At 38.2% G+C, this 21951-nt stretch overlaps 1 protein-coding gene across 40 annotated transcripts in view; it reads left to right on the top strand.

Moving 5' to 3' along the window:
- Positions 1 to 21951, top strand: part of MYBPC1 (myosin binding protein C1) — a 173210-nt gene that overhangs the window by 74916 nt on the left and 76343 nt on the right. For 31 of the 40 annotated variants that reach the window (XM_073620371.1, XM_073620370.1, XM_073620368.1 and 28 more), the window contains 8 exons: positions 786 to 875; positions 5390 to 5538; positions 9515 to 9632; positions 10670 to 10721; positions 12735 to 12791; positions 16323 to 16486; positions 17756 to 17888; positions 19595 to 19719. In XM_073620371.1, coding sequence (XP_073476472.1) covers positions 786 to 875; positions 5390 to 5538; positions 9515 to 9632; positions 10670 to 10721; positions 12735 to 12791; positions 16323 to 16486; positions 17756 to 17888; positions 19595 to 19719 — 888 coding nt within the window. The remainder of the gene's footprint in view (positions 1 to 785; positions 876 to 5389; positions 5539 to 9514; positions 9633 to 10669; positions 10722 to 12734; positions 12792 to 16322; positions 16487 to 17755; positions 17889 to 19594; positions 19720 to 21951) is intronic. The other 9 variants (XM_073620372.1, XM_073620361.1, XM_073620359.1 and 6 more) reach the window with 1 other exon arrangement.

Raw genomic sequence — 21951 nt, 5'->3', positions numbered from 1 at the left:
ACTCTGGCAGGGATTTGTTTATTTGGCACAGGCCATTTTAAAGGGCCGTGCTGCCAGAAAAGTGTCTTTAGGGTTTTATTGAATTTCCCCGTATATGTTTTCTTTTGGTAAATATATCTCTTGAAAGCTGTATCACCTTTTTTTTGGGCTTTGGAGCAAGGAAGGGTTAGAATCTGTAGCCACCCATAGTCACAATAAAAAGGGAATGTAAAAACTGCCTGCGCACCAAAGGCCAGGGGTGTGAAATGGTCCTGCATAGCATCTGTGTGGGGACATAAAAGATAGGAGTAGGGTGGGGAAAGCCATACAGGTTTTTTTATGACAAAAATGAAATTTAAAGCCACCAGTGTGTTTTTATACTGTACCTGATAACCACTGTATTTAAAAGGTGTTTTACGTTGTGTTCATGTAATTGAATGGGAAACCTGCATCAGGAAGACTTAAGAAGGAACTGAGAGTTATTCAAAACTATATATATATATATATATATATATATATATATATATATATATAACACTTGTATTTTTTGCAGATATTTCCTTTTCAGGTTTAGGAGTAGAAAAGCCAGACCTGGAGGCTGATCATACAATCAGGTTTATTCAATCTTGTTTTATATTTTCTGTCTACTTACTAATGCTACTTTGTATTTTAATGAAGAAATAATTATAGCTGATCAACACACACAGGAAATATAGCCACGGTGCTCATCTTTGCTTTACTTGCATGTCAAAATAAATTGGTAACAATGACACTGTATTAATTTTGTATATCTTGCTCTCTTGGAGAAGGGCAACCAGATGATGCGGACAAGAGGGATAATTCACAGCGATCAACATTATTTATTGATAAACCAAGCAGTGGAACAGTAAATGTGGGTGAGTATTAGTGGGGATTTCGTATACCTTAAATTGTTTTTATGCTGTACCAGGTACACATGTAGCGATCTTCCATGGATTAAGTGAGTTTATCTAATGCACTAGAGTCATGAAGAGAAAAAAAAGTTACTTGGCTTGTATAAAATTCATTTTCTATGCATCTTTAATTATCACGGGTCATGTTAAAGCAGTATTAATCCCAAAAGCAAACATTTGTTATATTGCAGCTTACCAATTCTTAGATGTGATGGCTGCATTCGTTTTCTTTTTTGGGCTTTTTTTCTGGTGAACTTGCCAGTAAGTCTGTTATTATTCAACAGAACACACTGTCCTGCAGATGTAGTAGTTAGAGGATTGAGACAAACCATTTTAACACTGACAGGGGTGCTTACAATGATCAGCTTTTCAACTGTTGCTGTAACAGCTTAAAAAGTGTTAGCAGGAGTTTATCTTCAATTTCTTAGTATACCTAAATCTGCTAGTCCTTATATCATTCCCCACCCAGACTGACAATGCTGAATTCCAAAGGTGTTTATGTTGCTCCTTCATCCATAGTGTAGGCACTCTAATACAGGAGGTGTGTTACTGGCCAGATGACCATATGAAAACAGGGACTATTGCTTTCTTAAAAAAACCCAGTGAAAAGGTCTTCCCAAAGTTTTTGTCTCCACCGTATTTCACAAGGCCAGAATGACATTCTGGTGGAGACATTTTGGTAGCCAAAACTCTCAGAGATAATATAAGCCAGCATGTGATGGCATTTGTCATCAATCATGCACAACTGAAGTATCAGTTTTGAGTCACGTTGACCTTTGTCAAAGGCTAACCATAGCTGATGTTGTATGTGTCATTTATCAGCTGGAGGCATATCCAGTTACAAGTTTATGTCTGTGTCACACGTATTATTACATGTCCCGAATCAGGGAATCCCTACAGTACAGCCAACTTTTTATTTTTATTTTTAATTTTTTTTTCCATAAAGGTAAATACTGTGATTTTTTTTCTGTCCTGACACCTGCATATAATTTGATATTTGTAAATGTCAATTCAAAGTACATTTGGCATGCTTTTCCCAATGGAACTTACTTTTGTAACCATTTGGTGAGCTAGGTAGTCCTGCAGCCTACCAAGAATATCCGATATTGCTAAAAGAAAAAAAAAAAAAAAGCATGTCATCTTCTGATAAATGTTGTATAGATGTAGGTGCAAATTTGTATTGTTGAATGAAAGTCTAAATACAGAAATGTTCTATGCTATCTGTCCTTAAAGCAGAGTTCCACACAATTTCCGAAATTAAGCTTATTAGCAAGCTGGCATAATATACATTGTCAAATGGCAAGATTTATATATTTTTTTCCTAAGGGTTACCATTTTTATGCATTATTAATGTGGCGTTTCCTGTGTCGGCCATCCGCGGGTATCGCCATCACATCCGGCGGCGCATTGTCTCCTGGGGCAGCGCACTGTCTCCTAGTTGCTATGAATCAATCTTCCCAGGAGTCAGTGTGGTTAGCCGCCACTAATTATCACGAGATCCCGAAATTGGAAGTGATGCGATGACGCCAGCATCTTTTCTTCATTGCCATCACAACGGGGCGGGCACTTCCGCCGTCGCGCGTTGTGATGGCAACGTCGGAAGATTACGGTGCTGCGACGTGTACATAATGCAGATGCGTGGGAACGGGCGGTGCATGTTAGTAGCTCAGCATCACCGTATCCCGGAACTGGCTGCTTGTGGGCTTCACATGCCTACAGGCAAGATGACAACTGCCAGTAACACATAATATAAGTTCTTTTTATATACGAAAACGGACATCAGGGGGTAATTTTGAAAAAACAAGTGAGTGGGACATTTACATTATATGAACTTAGGAATTTAGAAAAAAAAAAAAATTGATTGGACGTTGGAACTTCACTTTACGAATCAAGCTGTTCTAAAATGGAATCTTAGAATTAAGCTGTCCTACTCATTTTGTATATATGTATTTATAAGCCGTGTTACAAACAAAATTAATGACTATATTACTGTAATAGTGTAGGGTTGATTTACTAAAGACAAATAGACTGTGCCATATGGCCTTATGTACGAAAGTGCACCACTACATCTCTACTATGGCAGCCAGGTGCTGAATTTGGCCATTTTTGTCTGGAGAAATCAGTAACAGAGCAGGCAATGAAGATGAAGCTTCAACAATTACCCAAAATGGGCAGGAACCTCTTATTCCTGACACAGGGGTTGATTTACTAAAATTGGAGAGTGCAAAATCTGGTGCAGCTGTGCATTTTAGCCAATCAGCGTCTAACTTCAGCTTGTTCAGTTAAGCTTTGACAAAAAACCTGGAAGCTAATTGGTTTCAATGCAGATCTACACCAGATTTTCCACTTGGTTTTAGTAAATCAACCCCACGGTGTTTGAATCTGTTACATCTTTAGCAAAGGCTGAACCATTCTTAGCTAATCTAAATATGTATTGTAATAAGGTAATGAAACAAGGAACACCCTACTGAGCCACTTGACGTATCCATAAATCAAGGCCTATGAACTGTACATTGCTCAATAGAAGTACCTGCATTGGCTGCACAACATGGCTTTAGCCTGTGACCAGGCTTAGAGACCAGGCTTAGAGAGAAGAGGGACCTAGGGTTCCTTCTACATACCATGGCCAGAACCTGAATGTCCTTCCCAAGCTTTTACTTACTTCTACCTAATATCTCTGACCATAGAGAAGCTGTTTGCAGCTTGAGAGTCTGGAGCTTTTTGTCTGCAAAGCTTTTTCTGGCACTCATGATGTATGTGAAACATGATGACCATCCATTTTTTAAGAACCATGTACTAATTATAGTTAATATTGTTAACTGTAAAACCAGAACAAACCATTTGGAACAGAATGCTATGGGGTTGATTACTAAAGACAAATAGACTATACACTTTGCAAGTGCAGTTGCACCCTGCAAGGGCATTTGCCCCAGGGCTTAGTAAATGAGGCGAAGCTTAACTTTGCAAATAATATCCAATCGCTTGCAAGGAAAATAAAGAAATTACATTTTTGCTTGGACGTGATTGGAGGATGGGAGTCAGCAGGCATTTACTAAGCTCTGGAGCAAATGCCCTTGCAGAGTGCAACTGCAGATGCAAAGTGCACAGTCTATTTCCATTTAACCCCCCTAGCGGTATTCCCGAGTCTGGCTCGGGGTGGATTTTCAATACCAAAAGCGGTATCCCCGAGCCAGACTCGGGATCGCATCGCAGGATCCTTGTAGAGTTTACTTACCTTGTCCCCTGGATCCTGCGATGTCTCCCCGCTGTGAGTGGCGAGCCGCTGTGTCTCGCTCGATTCACAGTGCCGAGCTCCGTTCCCTGCGAGCGTTGCGACGCACGGGGACGGAGTTCGGCGGCAAATTCAAACAGTAAAACACACAGTATAGATACAGTATACTGTAACAGATTACAGTACTGTATCAAATAATTTCACACCCCCTTTCTCCCTAGTGGTTTGTCCAGTGGCCTGCATGCAGTTTTATATTGTAAATACTATTCTTTCTGCCTGGAAACTGAAGATTGTCCATAGCAACCAAAACCATCCCTTTACACCAAGAGTGGCTTTAGACTAGCTAGAAAACAGCGATAATAAATTAGAATAACTTGCAGAATTGAGCGATAGTGATTTGTGGGGAAATCTGTCACCAAACACTAAAAGTAACGAAAGCGACAATTCTGCAACTGAGCAAATTTCAGTGTTTTTGATTTGATTACATTATTGAATAATTTTTATTATTATTATATTATTATTTGTTATAATTATTTATAGTTATTTATTATATTATAATTTTTTATTTCGTTTTTCAAACTTTATCATACCCGGGATGTCTACTAGACTCTTGTTTGGACAGATTTAAGTGTGTTATTCCTAAGAATTACAGGCCTACAATATAAACCGCCAAATTTCTGTGCAAAATAATTGTACCGCTTTCAGCACCTAAAATCTGAAATAATCATACCGCCAGGGAGGTTAAATCAACCCCTATATGTTTTACATGCATAACTATCATAAACATGCACAGTCCGCCTCTCAAGAGCCTGTAGTAAAATACAGTATAAGCTCAATAAAAATAGTCCACCTCCTCTCTTCCACTTCATAGCTAATAATGAATTTTACTATTAGTGGTAAAAGGTAGCAAGATACAAAAGGAATGTAAGCAAACAAAAGTAATTGCTGTGTGATACCATTTTTTTTTGTTTTTTTGTCTAGCTGCCCTAGTTATCAGGCCACAATTGCCTTATACTGAATACATGGTCAATTATCACTATAGCCATAGCTGGGATATTACTGTGAGAAAGACTGGGGTATTGAAGAGTTCCCTGAACTTTCTCAGCAAAAAAGTTTTGCACCCACATAAATAAATGGTGTGAATATATAAATTACTGGGGTGTGCCTGTATCCTTTAGTGTGCATTGTATCCATACAAGTGTTGTGGTATTTAAATGATATTTTTTGTTTTTTGTAATCTTTTAAGGAGGTGATATTAAGTTTGTAGCAAAAGTGGAGGCAAAAGATCTCCTCCGTAAACCTATTGTTAAGTGGCTGAAAGGAAAATGGATGGACCTGGCAAGTAAAGCTGGAAAGCATCTTCAGCTGAAAGACACATTCGACCGTATTAATAAGGTATGTTGAATGAATTTATGGTTTTCAGAAGCTTGATGTTGGTAACCTAAACAAACTTAAGGGATCCCTGTAACATTTTACTGTACCTGTCAGTAGTGTTCTAATTTAATTCCCATGGAGTGTCCAAACAAAGAAATTATTTGCCAAATGTTTTCAAAATTTCTTTCTGTTCTAAAATCAATAACAATCATTGAAATTGAAGCTTGATGCTGTTTCAAATAGAGTGTTGCTGGATGGAGTTCAGTTACAGTATGTGAGAGGACATTCTGACATTAAAATTGACACATGAAATGTTGTAATGAAAAATCTTGAACTATTTACAGCATTCTCTGAAGTTTATACATTTTATAACAAGTGCTCAGAGTAGTTTTGTCACTTTCACCTATTACTAGAATTTTTTTTCTTTTTGCAGGCAGTTGAATACCTGCAGGATTTTTTTTTTTTTTAGCAAACCTGGGCTTAGCCTGTATTTCTGAATAGGCCACATAGGCGAAAGCCTAGGATGGCAAACTTTAGCAGGCCAGCAGACTGCCTTTTTTTTTATTGTGTTTTTTACAGTCCTATATAACTATTCAGGAAAAAAAAATAGAAAATAAGCATTTTCGCAAACACAAAATACACATCTTTATATTATATAAGGTGTGCACAAATATCTGTGGCCATATAAGTAATACAATAAATGTAGCCCAAGTCTTTCCTACATTGACACCTGTCAGTGTTGTTCTTGGCTCCTTGTCAAATGTTTACCATGCTAACCTTAACTGCCTTGCTGAAAAACCTTGCTGTTTTTAGACTCCAATTACTTAAAGTTGTATTAAGCCTTGTGTTTTATTATTTTATTTAAATAACAAACATGGTTTTCTTGCCTGCTCTGTGCAGTGGTTTTGTACAGAGCAGCCCTAAACCTCTTCTTTTCGGGTCCCCCGCCAGCGCTCCTGGTCCTTTCCCCTCGAGCAGTGCCCCCAGAAAAGCTGCTTGCCCTGGGGGGCCCCGCTGTGTGCTCGCTCCCAGGCCACTGATCTATACGTCCTTAACCTCCCTGGCGGTATGATTATTTCAGATTTTAGGTGCTGAAAGCGGTACCATTATTTTGCACAGAAATTTGGCGTTTTATATTGTAGGCCTGTAATTCTTAGGAATAGTTCACTTAAATCTGTCCAAACAAGAGTCTAGTAGACATCCCGGGTATGATAAAGTTTGAAAAACGAAATAAAAAATTATAATATAATAAATAACTATAAATAATTATAACAAATAATAATATAATAATAATAAAAATTATATAATAATGTAATCAAATCAAAAACACTGAAATTTGCTCAGTTGCAGAATTGTAGCTTTTGTTACTTTTAGTGTTTGATGACGGATCTCCTCACAAATCACTATCGCTCAATTCTGCAAGTGATTATAATTTATTATCGCTTTTTTCTAGCTGGTCTAAAACCACTTTTGATGTAAAGAGACAGTTTTGGTTGCTATGGACAATCTCCAGTTTCCTGGCAGAAAGAACAGTTTTATATATATAAAACTGCATGCAGGACACTGGGCAGACCACTAGGGACAAAGGGGATGTGTCATTATTTGATACAGTACTGTAATCTGTAAGATTACAGTATACTGTATCTGTACTGTGTGTTTCACTTTTGAATTTACCGCCGAACTCCGTCCCCGTGCGTCGCAACGCTCGCAGGGAACGGAGCTCGGCACTGTGAATCGAGCGAGACACAGCGGCTCGCCGATCACAGCGGAGAGACATCGCAGGATCCAGGGGACAAGGTAAGTAAACTCTTCCTGGATCCTGCGATGCAAGCCCGAGTCTGGCTCGGGGATACCGCTTTTGGTATGAAAAATCCACCCCGAGCCAGACTCGGGAATACCGCCAGGGAGGTTAAGATACATAGAGCCAAGGTTCAGCCCTGCCCCCCGCTCTTTCCTAAATGACTCACTGGCTGTAAATGACAGCAGTGGAAGTCAATGAGGAGAGAGAGTCCTCATACAGCCAAGGCTCCTGTCCACATTTTTGGATTGGAGGGGGCTCAGATAAGGATTGGGGGGCCAGGGAGGGCCGCAGCACAACCTTCAGCCATTAGAACCACTATAACCCTCTTTATCGGTATTCCCGAGTGTGGCTCGGGGTGAATTTTCCATACGAAGAGCGGTAACCCCGAGCCACACTCGAGGCTTCATCGCAGTATCCAGGAAAAGTTACATACCTTGTCCCTTAGATCCTGCAACGTCTCCCCACTGTGTGCTGGCTGTGTCTTCCGCCCGATGTACTGTATGCTGGGCTCTGTACCCTGCGAGCAGCGAGACGCATGGGGACAGAGCCCGGCGGGAAATTCATTAAGTGCAAAAAACAGAACACATACAGTACACTGTAATCTTACAGATTACATTATTGTATCAAACTATTTCACCTCCCTTTTGTCCTTAGTGCTTTGTCCAGTGCCCTGCCTGCACTTTTATATTATGTATACTGTTTTTTCTGCCTGGAAACTGGAGAATGTCCATCGCAACCAAGACGTGTCCCTTTACGTCAAAAGCGGTTTTAGACCAGCTATAAAAGGTTTTAAACCAGCTATAAAACAGCGATAGTAAGTTAGAACACTTGCAGAATTGAGTAACAGTGATTGGTGGGGAAATTCATCATCAGACATTGAAAGTGACGACAGCGACAATTCTGCAACTGAGCAAATTTCAGTGTTTTAAATTTGATTACATTATTGAATACATTTTATTATTATTATATTATTATTTTTAATAATTATTTATAGTTACTTATTATAGTATAATTTATGATTTTGTATTTCAAACTTTATCATACCCGGGATGTCTATTAGACTTTTGTTGGACAGATTTAAAGGGGTTGTAAAGGTATTTTTTTTTTTTTTTTAAATAACAAACATGTTATACTTACCTTCACTGTGCAGCTCGTTCTGCACAGAGTGGCCCCGAACCTGGTCTTCTGGGGTCCCTCGGCGGCTGTTTCAGCTCCTCCCCGCAAGCATTAACCACCTTAATGCGAGCTCCCTCGCATGGTGGTGAGTGCTTGCGGGCGCGCTCCCGTGATACAGCCGGCGGCTATAGCCGCTCGCTGTATCACTCGGCCCCGCCCCCCGGCGCGCCGCATCATCGGTTGTGATTGACAGCAGCGCGAGCCAATGGCTGCGCTGCTTTCAATCCATCCACTGCAGCCAATCAGCGACCAGGCTGAGCTGCAATGAAGATGACGAGGACGAGCAGCGAAGATTCGAGGCGTCAGGTAAGTAAAACGGGGGGGCTGGGGGCGGCGGTACTGTCAAAAGTTTTTTCACCTTAATGCATAGAATGCATTAAGGTGAAAAAATTTTTACCTTTACAACCCCTTTAAGTGAGTTATTCCTTAGAATTACAGGCCTACATTATAAAACGCCAAATTTCAATGCGAAACAATGTACCGCTTTCAGAATCAAAAATCTGACATAATCAGGGAGGTTAAGCTCTGATTAGTCATTAAGCTTAATAAACCACAGGAGTAACTCATCCCATCTCTATCTGTTCTGTGTGCATCTACACACATTTAGAGAGAGTCAGTCTGAAAGCAAACATCTTCTGTTGTGCTATCTATTTTTTAAAACCTGTAGTGCTCTCTGACATCAGTCTAGTGGATGCACCATGTATCAAATATTTATTTGTAAAATGAAGATCTTATGTAATTATTATTTATATATTTTCTATACAATTCACTAAAAACTACCATTACGCGCTAAAGCATTTTATTGCTATTTTTGTTATGATAATTATGGCTTATCTAACATTGCCACTGGACACAAGCCAGTAAACTCAAAATTACATTTTAAATTGTATAATAATAAGACAGCACAATACTTTTACAGAAAAGATTTTTCACAGCAACTAAACTACTGTTAAATAATTAGCAGTAAATGAATTGTATTAACATTAAATTAAAAACATTAAAATGTATTTTCAATTCTAGACATACACATTCGAAATGCAAATCATAAAGGCAAAGGAGAACTATGCTGGGAACTATAGATGTGAAGTAACATATAAAGATAAATTTGACAGCTGCTCATTTGATCTTGAAGTTATTGGTAAGCGCTCACTGTAGAAATACTGTATATTTGTTATTTTACTTTAATCAACATAATACAAATAGACTATTATCAACTCAGCTGTATACAGTATACTCAATTATATTATATGCTCAGTGGTGATATATATATATCATCAACTGACCTAACATCATTTGTAGTTGATGCCATAATTCAAGGGCAAGTTTAAAGTGAACAATGCTACTAGTTAAAATCTTAAACACCATCAATCTGACATTAAAATGTCGTTGATCTGAAAATATAGGACCACAATTCACATATGGTTGAAGTGGTTATAAACCTCATACATGAAATATGATAAAGCATATCCTTCTATAGTGTGTACTTGTCTTGAATAAGAGCACAAAGGAGAAGATTTACTAAAACTAGTGCACACAAAATCTATTGCAGTTGTGCATAGTAGCTTCTAGGTTTTATTGTCAAAGCCTAATTGAACAAGCTGAAGTTAGAAGCTGATTGGTTACCATGCACAGCTGCCCCTTATTCTGTGTATACCAGTTTTAGTAAATCCCCCCTTCAGTGTAATTTCTGTCTGCTGCTTTGTTCCTCTGCTATCAGCATGAATCACTTCTAACAAGTTTTTCTGACACCAAGAAAAAAAGGTGACAGGGGAGGGACCTCCAGCTGATTGACAGCCTCAGCTATGTCCCTGTGTGCTGTGTAAAGGGGGTGTGTACCTTCCCTCCAGTTAGCTGTCAGAGCTCTCATCACTGAGCTCTGCAGAGTGTAATTTCAGCTTTCCGTCCCCTTTTTTCTGTCAGCTCAAACAAGCTTTATATGTTCTACACTTTGACTGGATTTAGAAAGGAGAAGACTGCAGATAAACACATACAATATATGTAGGAGTATTTGTTTCATCTTTGTGTATCACCTGAGGCCAGTCACTTCACTGGGTACATGTAAGGGTTTGCAACCACTTTAATGCTTTTTTATAAAGTTATTTTTCATGTATCCTAAAGCATATGCAGTGCTAACAATTAAATGATTTCCTTTTTTTGTGTGTGTGTGCTCTGTAGCTGCCCCAGATGCTTCCCAAACACTGGACATTAGATCTGCGTTCAAGAGAAGGTAAATTATTTAAAGCTTTGCCAAGTGAATTTAATTCTTGGGATTTACAAAGATGCAAAGTGTGATAGGTTGCCATAAATTATAAAATTACAGCCTTTATAAAAAAATAAAAAATAAAACTTGAGTTATATCAATAAAATCAACTGTATGCACTGAAAAAGCATCAATGTATTAGAGCAACTTAAATAGTCAATTAATGGGTCAGTTTATCCACTCTAATATTAAAGTTTTTGGTAGATACTGGAGACATAATCAACCTGACATTTTTTTTTATTTCCTGAGACATTGGTAGTTAAAGCTATGGACTTGGGTTTGCAAGTTTTCACACCTGCTGTAGCCATTCTGTGGTTTCTCAGCATGAGTTGTGAGGACTTTAAATTCCAAGGTGGCTGGGAACAGATCCAGAAGAATTTGCGATCTCACCACTGCTGTCTACAGAGATTGAAATAGCCATTTACTCACAGCCTTTCAGTCCCCAGGTATAACTGAGATTTCTCTTTTAGGTGGACTTAGATGGTAATGTCTTGTACATTTTTGTCTAGAGGGCAAGGTTCCTCACTGTTAATGCCTCTTCCAGATAGTGGATTTTTCTGTTCAATAACAAGATCCACTAGCTTTAAAGTGGAACTCCAGACAAAACTTTTCCTTTCTGTTTTGCATGAAGTTATGAAAGTTTAGAACTGCTGTCAGGTCCAAGTTTGGGAAGATCCCCCTCACTTTCTTTCCTAGACACAGTGGAAAATGAAGGCCAGTCTTTACAGAAGGTTCACAAGAAACATTAATAACCTTTTTGAAAGAAAGGAAAATGTAGACATCTCTCAATGGTGAAAGTCAAAGTCATTACTGAATTTGGGTCCATTATAACTATATGTCACATACATATGTTGACAGAAATCACCTGTGCGCACTTCAGCATTGTGGTGGTTTGACACAGTGGGGTTGATTTACAAAAGGCAAATAGGCTGTTTGCAAGGAAAATGTCCCCATAGCTTAGTGAGCTAAGTGAATCTCACCACATTCAGCCTATCCATCCCCTACTATAGTGATGAAAGTCTAAAGCCAGTAAAGTGTCATATCAGTAATTAATTAAAGCCCAATACCAGTCAAGCCTTCTTCATTTTGCAATGATTGGGTAGAGATTAAAACCTCTGCTAGATTGTATTGTCTGTATGTTCCCCATCAGAAATAAAGGGCAATTGTGCCAATGAAAACACAGTAAAATGCCTTTTTATTATTGTAGGGAATGGTTAGAACCTCTAGCAGGATGCTACTTTTGTATGACTTCTCATTGGGGAGATTTCCTTTCAATTCCTGTACAGTGTTTGTGTCACCAGGACAGGAGAGGTAAAATCTCTCCGAAGGAAGCATAGACAACACACCTTTGAGCCCTCTACATCACATGATGTTTACTGGTATAATCTTAACTCCATGTCAATTTGATCCTTTGATTAAGAACATTTTCTGGATGTAGTGTATTTTTTCTTGATAATATAGAGAGTTTCAAAGAGTGAGTGTTATTTGAAAAGGTGGCATAATGGAAAGAATACATGTTCACAAAGGCCTAAAGATGCTTTGTGTTTTGTATATTCATTATTGCAATGATTTCTTTTCACTGTGGTTGGTGTATTTAAAGCACAAACCAAGATAATGTTTTCCAACATACATGTTTAAAACATGTTTTAAAACATTGTCTTGTGAGACCATATCTTGACTCAACACAAGCTTATTTATTAGCTTTTGTCCAAAAGCAGTGCTTTGCAACAGCCAGGAACCAATCAAATATTGCTGTTTCCAAACCTTCTATGGCTTGAAAAGTAATATCTAATGGTTGCTACTATTTGCTGTGCATGTTCTATTCTGTTAAATAAGCTTTACTGTGCTTGATTTTCTAGCCTATCTAGAGAAAACAGTGTTGTGTCATGTTTGTGCGCCGTTAGAGGCAATGTTCTTAATCACAGATTTAAATGTCTTTTTGTGATAAACAGAGAATTGATATTTTTATATTAATGACAGTGGTGAAGGACAAGAAGATGCAGGAGAACTTGACTTTAGTGGTCTCCTGAAACGTAGGTGAGAAATGCAGTGTTGTCATGCCGTGTCAAGTGGCATCTAAATCCAGCTGTCTAAATGTATGTTGTCAGTTCACAATGTACAGTCCCTTTCCTGACTTCCCTTTTTAGATAATAACTTTGCTATTGTTACTTCCTTGTAATTACAAGATCCTTTACCATGTGTCCAGGTATTGATGGACCCTTCTAACCATCAAATGCATGAGGGTTGATTAATGCATATGCCTGTCTAACTTTATCTGCTATGTTTTGTGTTCAAGCTGCCATTTACTAATTCTGCATGCAACTTATGTGTGTGTGTGTGTTTTCAAACACACAAATGTTCTTTCTATTTCACACAGTGGGATAGTCCTTAATTGAATATGAGAGAGGCCTAAATGACCTTGCTCACCTTGGGAAACATCATAGACTTCACAGGGCTAGTTAAATCTTTCCCATGTAGAGCAATGTGGTGAGGAGCCTTCTGAACATCCCCAGTGTGGGCAATCGTAGCCAAATAAGCTTTGTTACTGTTGCTTGAACATATATAGATACATTTTTGTCTGTTATAGTTTTGTTCAAGCCCTACAAAAGAGTTTGCAGAATCTAAGAATCACTTAAATTGGGCAAACACTACAAATTTTGTCCAGTTCCTGATGAACCTAATGAAATTTGCTTGGTAGCTGTCTTGTCGGTCCCCTACCACCCAACATCCTTAAATGACTGTTAGAATGCAGGAGCCCAGCTGGGGAATTTGTCCATCCACACTGTGTAGTGTGGATGAAAGAATCTATTAGGCTGAATTTAAAAAAATCTATCAGTGTATGGCCAGCTTTATTCTGTGGGGCTGGTTTGCTAAAGAAGTTGAGTATCTTCACTCAATAAATTGAGTAAATATTCACTTCAGTTATCTAATCACGTGAAAATAAAATTCCTATTCTTTTTGAATACCCAGTCATATGCAGGTGAAAAATGAAAGCAGGAACTTGTTTTTCACATGATTAGATAATTGCAAGTGAGCATAATTCAATTCACCTGGTTTAAGACTCTCAACTAAATCAGCCTCATTGCATCAGCCTTGTTAAATATAATAATAAGTATTATTATTATTTATTTCTAGGATTTGAAAAAACTGTTGTGCTACAGAGACCTTCAAAATCTATTTATACTTTTTTTAAAGTATAATGCCCCGTACACACAGCCGGACTTTGTTCGGACATTCCGACAACAAAATCCTAGGATTTTTTCCGACGGATGTTGGCTCAAACTTGTCTTGCATACACACGGTCCCACAAAGTTGTTGGAAAATCGATCGTTCTGAACGCGGTGACGTAAAACACGTACGTCGGGACTATAAACGGGGCAGTGGCCAATAGCTTTCATCTCTTTATTTATTCTGAGCATGCGTGGCACTTTGTCTGTCGGATTTGTGTACACACAATTGGAATTTCCGACAAGGGATTTTGTTGTCGGAAAATTTTATAACCTGCTCTCAAACTTTGTGGGTCGGAAAATCCGATGGAAAATGTGTGATGGAGCCTACACACGGTCGTAATTTCCGACAACAAGGTCCTATCACACATTTTCCTTCGGAAAATCCGACCGTGTGTACGGGGCATTACAGTGACACTGAAAATCTTTGGGCATCATTAAATCTTGCCCTGCAAGTCTAAATTTGAAATTTCTTTAGAGCAAATGAAAGTTCCAAACATTTCTTACATTGGACCAATTGTAAAAAGAACTGAAAGAAAGTCAAGAACGATGTTGCCTGTAACACATTGGGTTCCTGATTATTGGGTTCCTGAGTATATAGAATGTGTGTGTATATAACAGGAACTTGTTTTTCACATGATTAGATAATTGTAAGTGAGCATAATTCAATTAACTTGGTTTAAGACTCTCAACTAAATCAGCCTCATTGCATCAGCCTTGTTAAATATAATAATAAGTATTATTATTATTATTATTATTATTAATTTCTAGGATTTGAAAAAAATGTTGTGCTACAGAGACCTTCAAAATCTATTTATACTTTTTTTTAAAGTATTACAGTGACACTGAAAATCTTTGGGCATCATTAAATCTTGCCCTGCAAGTCTAAATTTGAAATTTCTTTAGAGCAAATGAAAGTTCCAAACATTTCTTACATTGGACCAATTGTAAAATGAACTGAAATAAAGTCAAGAACGATGTTGCCTGTAGCACATTGGGTTCCTGATTATTGGGTTCCTGAGTATATAGAATGTGTGTATATAGATAGATAGATAGATAGATAGATAGATAGATAGATAGATAGATAGATAGATAGATATAGATATAGATATATAAACCCATATTTTTTGGAAATAAGATTCCGAAGTACTAGGTATACCAACCCATGCCCCAGAAGGATTTTACCAATGTGCAGCCAGGTCATGCATACACACAATAGAGCCCATTTCACTCTTGCTGTTTTCTTGCAGTTTGGCAAGAAATCAAACCACACAGAATCAGAAAGGAAATCAGCAAGAGCTATTGTATTCAATGGTAGTTTCCATTCATCCATTTCTGTGGTCGGCATTTTATTTGAAAATGCAGCTATTTCCCTTTGAGAAGATGCACACTCAGACCCAGCATGCAAACCTGAAGCACACTGAAAACATACTGCTTGGAAACTAGAAGCAAGAATGCATGAGTTTTTAACCTAAAGTGGAATGGAGCCAAGGTTATTGAATTGTGTGACGAAACCCTAGAAAACAGGAAGAACATGCAAACTCCAAAAAGTATCCTTGGTAGTGAGTGCATCCAGGGCCCCAATACTGAAAGGCCTCCGTTCTGATCTCTAAGTAACCCTATTGCCTTGAATGTAGGGTTCACTTCTATGATCACCTATACTTTACTTGCTTTCAGTTTTTATACATGGAGTTCATTATGTTTGAAACATTGACAAATCATTGTGTTTGTCAATATAATGTATGCACACAATATTGTTATCCCAGATCAAACCAAAAGCAGATCAAACCATGTGCAAAAGACAAAAGTCCTCCAGCAAAACACAAAATACTTGCCTTGTGCAAGGCACTGAAATTGGTCATCCAGATATAATCAATGCATGCCACATTTCAGTGTTAATGCAGTTTGACTGGTTGGTAAAACCGATGCCTTTGGTCAAACTGTGTGCATGTGTTTCTAATTATTAACAAACATCATGTCACATTGTCAGCAAATGTGAAATGTTCATTCTGGAGGACAAGTTGGATGGAGTGCTGCATCAAATAGCAATAATTATTTACTTATAAATGTATGTGAATATATCCACAAAAATAACATGGACCATCAAAATAAAAAAAAAATAGTATTTAAAAACTTAGACCAGGAAAATATACCAATCATGTATTTTCCTTACATCTCACAAAAATATTACATCTCTGCTCCAAGTGGTTAATAGCATCATAGGGTTTTAGAATAGTTACCTTATAAAAGCAGTTATTCATCTCAGCAAGGAAGTCTCCATAAAAAAATGCATTTGCTCTTGTCTCAGTGTGGTCTGTTAATTTCTTTATGCTGATATTAGAGAGATTAAGCCAGAAGAAGGTCCAGAGATAGATGTATGGGAGATCTTGAAGAATGCCAATCCCAGTGAATATGAGAAGATTGCATTTCAGTATGGTATTACAGACCTGAGGGGGATGCTCAAAAGACTGAAACGGATGCGCAGAGAGGAGAAGAAGAGTGCAGGTACTGTATCCCAGTACACATATAGACTTAGCACAGTGCAATGCTTGACAAGCTCACCAAATGCAGTACTTTGTTATATACTCCCAAGTAATGAAGTACATGATCCACAAAATCAAAGATGATCAAACAGTCCAACAGTGCAAATCAGCACTTAATTTATTGAAGCAGAGTTGTTTAAAACCCCCAGTGTTTAAAATGATAGGGCTCATACATATGGCTAAGAACCTTATGGTATGAAAACATGTGAAGGGCAGATCTACACTGGTGCATATGATGCACATGGTGGTACAAGCATGCAGTAACCCAAAGAAACCAAACAACTCATCAGTAATGGGAGTCAAAACAATTAAAGATCGAGAATAATTGCCTGTTATGGGTAAAGTCAAGAGCAACGTACTTGATAAAAAAAGATTGATTTTAAACCTAAGATAGAATATATTACAAAACAATCCTCTAAAATAAAAGTACTGCTATAGTAGTGAAATCTTGCCATAATTCATGACTCCAGTCTTGTTCCTGGCCACTTAGGAAGTTTTAGCTATTAGTTCTGGCTTTACTCTATACAATATAAATGAATACAACATCCAACAGAAAGAGTGTGCCCTACCTAACAATGGCCGTAGCAGGGGTGAAGATCCAGGAGGTCAATCCTCCTAAAAAAAAAGTCTCCCAAAGGATGCAAGATACCGTAAGGGGGTTTAACGTTCTAGAATTTATGAAAAATTGAGCTACCAGTTTTTGGTTGATAGATCCTTTAATTTAATAACAGTACACTACACTAACTGAGGCATGTGCCTTGAGAAGGGCATGCAAAAGGGCATTTACCCATGCGCCACTATGATCAGGTATAAAAGCTTCTATATAGCTTTTAATTTTTATTTTCTCAACAAAAGTGGAGTTACTCTTTGAGGAGGATTTACACTAGAGTATATAGGGACATGTAATTGCAAACACATTTGAGAACTGCTTTTTTGATAACTTGTCTTTGTTGCTGCACAGACTTGTACCTCACAAATAATATTGTTAAGAATTATATATGCACACTGTTTTTTTATGATAATTCTTGTTGCTGCAGTGTTTGAATTATGTTGGCTTTCCACAAATCTATGTGTGGTCATAGGGAAACGGATTTGTTCTTTGTCAACTATAAGCTTTATTAATTTACAGACAGTGCCAAGCAATGACACAATCCTCAGTAACAAGTACGGTCTGTGTAAATATTCAAACAGCACAAAAACAAATGACTAACTACATTTTCTGTGTCCAAAGCTTTTTCCAAGAAATTGGATCCCGCTTATCAGATCGACAAAGGAGGACGTGTGAGATTTGTTGTTGAGCTTGCAGATCCAACAGTGGAGCTCAAATGGTATAAAAATGGTCAGGAGATACGACCGAGTACGAAGTAAGTTAATATATGAGCTATAAACCTTATCACTACATACATGGCTGCCAGCTGAAAATTCAGCACTATAGCAAGATTTTAATCTCACTGCTTTATTTTCCTGGTCACTTACTGACAGTAACAGATTCATTTTTGATTTGATCCTCCTCATCTTGTACACAGACTAGATTTCAGTTAAACGCTGCTTTAGATTACTGTTACCCAGGGCTTTTTTTCAGCGGGAAGGTGGAGGAACGCAGTTCCGGCACCTCCAGCACCTCCAGCACTGAATGTATGTAATAGCATGGGGTGTGGGGTGTGCTGGAGGGTCTATTGATGTTGGCTGCTGGGGGATCTATTGTCACTGGTGGGGATCTGATTTTGTGTGAGGGTCTATTGTTGCTAATGGGGAATCTGTTGTTGCTGGGGGGGGTCTTATGTTGCCGAAAATGATCTATTGTTGAGGGAGAGGTCTATTTTTATTGGCTGCTGGAGGATCTATTGATGCTGGCTGCTGGGAGATCTGTTGTTGCTGCTGGGGAGGTGGTCTAATGTTGCTTGGGTGGATATTTTGTTACTGGGTGTGATATTTTGTTGTGGGTGGTTCACTGTTGCTGCAGGGAATCTATTGTTGTTGGGGTGGAGTCCATTGTTGCCAGGGGAGTCTATTTTTGTGTGGGGATCTATTGCTGCGATTCTATTGTTGCTGGCTGCAGGGGATCTATTTTACTGCTTTTCTTTTTATCATTAACATGTTCCATACAAATGATTTAGCACCACAAAATGATACTTGGTTCTGGATTCTCTAAAAGGTGTAGTACTGGTAGGTGGGTAGGGGGTGGAATCAAGGGACGGTGGTCAGAGGTGGGTAGGGGGCAGAGAGAAGGGGTGACTCAGACGGGGGGGAGGGGTTCCTGCACCTATTCTCTGCGTTATCACAGATCTTTGTAGATGTTATGAAATCTGTAAGTCCATGCAAAAAAAAAAAAAAATAATAATAGAGAAAAAATTGATACAAAAATTTAAAAAAAATTAAAAAATGCTATATATGGGATTCCTGTATTAACTTTTGTACTTTTATTTTAAATTGCTCCTTGTCCTACTTTTGTCAGTATGGATACAGACAGCAATAAACACAGAGACAGAGATTCTAACTCCAGACAACATTTTTATTTAGTTTTGGACACTGACAGACCCTTTCAAGTGTTCTAGACTACCTACTAGTATTTATTTAATTATTTATATAGGAACATTATAGGTATAGGTACATTCACATCATTTAGTAATAACTCTCCTATAGCAAGTTGAAAAAAGTATTGAAGTATAACTAAAGGCAAAATGTATTTTTATTTTTTGGAAAGAGTAAAGGAGGGTTATAACCCCCATTTGTTTTATTGCTATCTGTGTGCCATTGGGGGTATTTCCCTTTACTTCCGGTCTCATAGCCAAAACAGGAAGTGAGAGGAAATCCCTCCAAACTGAGGGCAGGACAGTGTGTCACCCGGGTCACCAGAATTAGTGTCCCCATTGGAAGATTTCCCCTCTATTAGTGTTCTGTCAACCCAAAATTTGGAATCTTCTTTTACTTTTGATGCTAACAATAAACATGACAAAAAAAGAGGGTGAATCTCCCTAACAGGAGCACAGTCAGCAAAAAACTTTAACTGGTTATAATTGTGAAAAAATACTTGCTTACAAACTGACTATGATTTTTTTAATTTAAACAGGTACATATTTGAACATAAAGGAAACCAAAGGATACTTTTTATTAATAACTGCACATTGGCAGATGACGCTGCATACCAAGTGTGTGCTGGAGATGAAAAGTGCTCTACAGAGTTGTTTGTTAGAGGTTTGTATTGCCATATGTATGATTTCATGAGCCTTCAGGCATCCACGCCTTTATGTATTAAAAAGGAATAAGTATCAGTGCATTGAAAGCTCATTGCATTCATTGCAAATATTTTCAAGCTCCTTTTTACAAAGTGCATACCCCCCAACCGTCCCAGATTCCCCGGAACCGTCCCAGAATTTCAAGTAAATCCTGGTGTCCCACAAATCCAGGCTGCGTCCCACAGCGGAGCCAAGTACCAGAACGAGCCAAGTACCATAGTGAGCCTTTCTTCCTGCCTTCCATGTACCATAGTGATCCCTTCTTCCTGCCTACCATGTACCATAGTGATCCCTCCTTCATTTCTTCCATGTACCAAAGTGATCCTTCCCTCTCTCAAATCTCTCTCCCTAAGGGTTGGTTCACATTGGAACACAATGCAGGTATGTGGGCATTCCGTGTGCATTTCCCGCACTGCATGCAACCATGCTGCCCTTGTGAGATGCATGCTGGTGCCATTAATTGTTAATGGCAGCGTGTTTGCGGCCACCAAACCACATGGTTTTGCATTATTATGCAGTTTGGTGTGGTACGATTTGAAGAAGCAGTCCTTTGCAGAGTGTCCTCATTCACCTGAATGGGTCATGGTCAGTGGGCGCCGCTGGTCACTCTCTCTGTGAAATGTTCCTCATTCTCAAGTTCAAAAGTTGGGAGGTATAAAAGTGGCATGGTAAAGTGCTTTACGAGAAAATTTGACCACATTTATTTACAAAACTTGAGACCAACTCTAAGAAAAAAGTAATATTTGAAACTTGTTGAAAGCTTGCTAGCAGCTTTTTAAAGGGACAGTCAGCACTTCCTATTAAAGTACATCTAAAGGTAGTCTAAGCAGGTTTCAAACCCAGTTATAATGTGATGCAAGAAACTCCTAAATAAATAAAAAAACTTTTTACCTCCCTTGGGGTAGCCAAATCCTTCTTTTATTTGTGTCACACACACACCTCTGAGACACTGCAGCCAAACACTGGGGGATTTCAGCAGCAGAGGCAGTTTTTTTCAGAAAATAGTGGACGGGGTGAATGAATCATCAGTGACACTGCTTATAGCCATAGGCGTGCGCAGCCTATTGCATTAGGGTGTGCACCTCAAACCAAAGCTCAAACACACGTGCGTCTGTGTATATATATATATATATATATATATATATATATATATATATATATATATATATATATAAATATATATATATACATACACACAGGCTGATCCAGATGATAATAGGCCTGTGATAAACAAGAAAACAAATCCCCAAACTCCTCTATGTAGAGATATATAGTCTATTGGAGGAGGCAGTGCATAATAAAGATATATAATATGGGAAACTACTTCCACACACGGCAATCTGGGATGTGCATCAAAAACAACAGAGGGAATGAATACTCAGGGCTGTGTCAAATGACTTTATGTACAATAGGTACTTGCCTGTGTCATGTACACGAGTTCACCCATCATCATTTATGCACTTGACACTTTTAATGTATTTTTGTACATTTGTAATATTTCTCATCACTTATTATCCCCAGTTGAATACTCACCCCTAAGGTGATCCGTGGGGGTGTTTGTATTCCCTTAGCGCTGCATTTTTTATTACTCATTCTATAAGCAATTTGTCATATTGTTGATGCTAGCTGCTATTTTCTAGTAATTTTTTTGTGTCACTAGTGGAGCAACTTTTCTCACATATTTATATATATATATATATATATATATATATATATATATATATATATATATATATATATATACATATACACTTACTTTTTGCTGACAAGCCAGGCAGGGTTCATATTGATTTGAATTGTATATATATATATATATATATATATATATATATATATATATATATATATATTACACACACACGTATGTATGTATGCATATATATACATTACATATACAATTCAAATCAATATGAACCCTGCCTGGCTTGTCAGCAAAAAAGTAAGTGTGTGTGTGTATATATATATATATATATAATAAAAATGCACACTTACTTTTTTGCTGGTAGGGACAGGGTTCATATCGAGTTGCCTTTTCTGTTTTTGGTCCATCGTGTGGCTGCCCTTTCCTGCAGTGCTCAGTGCTGTCTCACTGCCACTGCTCACCTCACTGAGCCACCCACATGCCGCTATCCGATTCCAGGCTCCGCTGAGTCCGCTGCTTCTTCTAAGGGAACAGAGAGAGAGGAGGCCG

This window comes from Aquarana catesbeiana, linkage group LG03 (assembly GCF_042186555.1).
Source record: "Aquarana catesbeiana isolate 2022-GZ linkage group LG03, ASM4218655v1, whole genome shotgun sequence".
Taxonomy (NCBI): Eukaryota; Metazoa; Chordata; class Amphibia; order Anura; family Ranidae; genus Aquarana; species Aquarana catesbeiana.
This window is presented reverse-complemented; position numbering and strand designations above follow the sequence as displayed.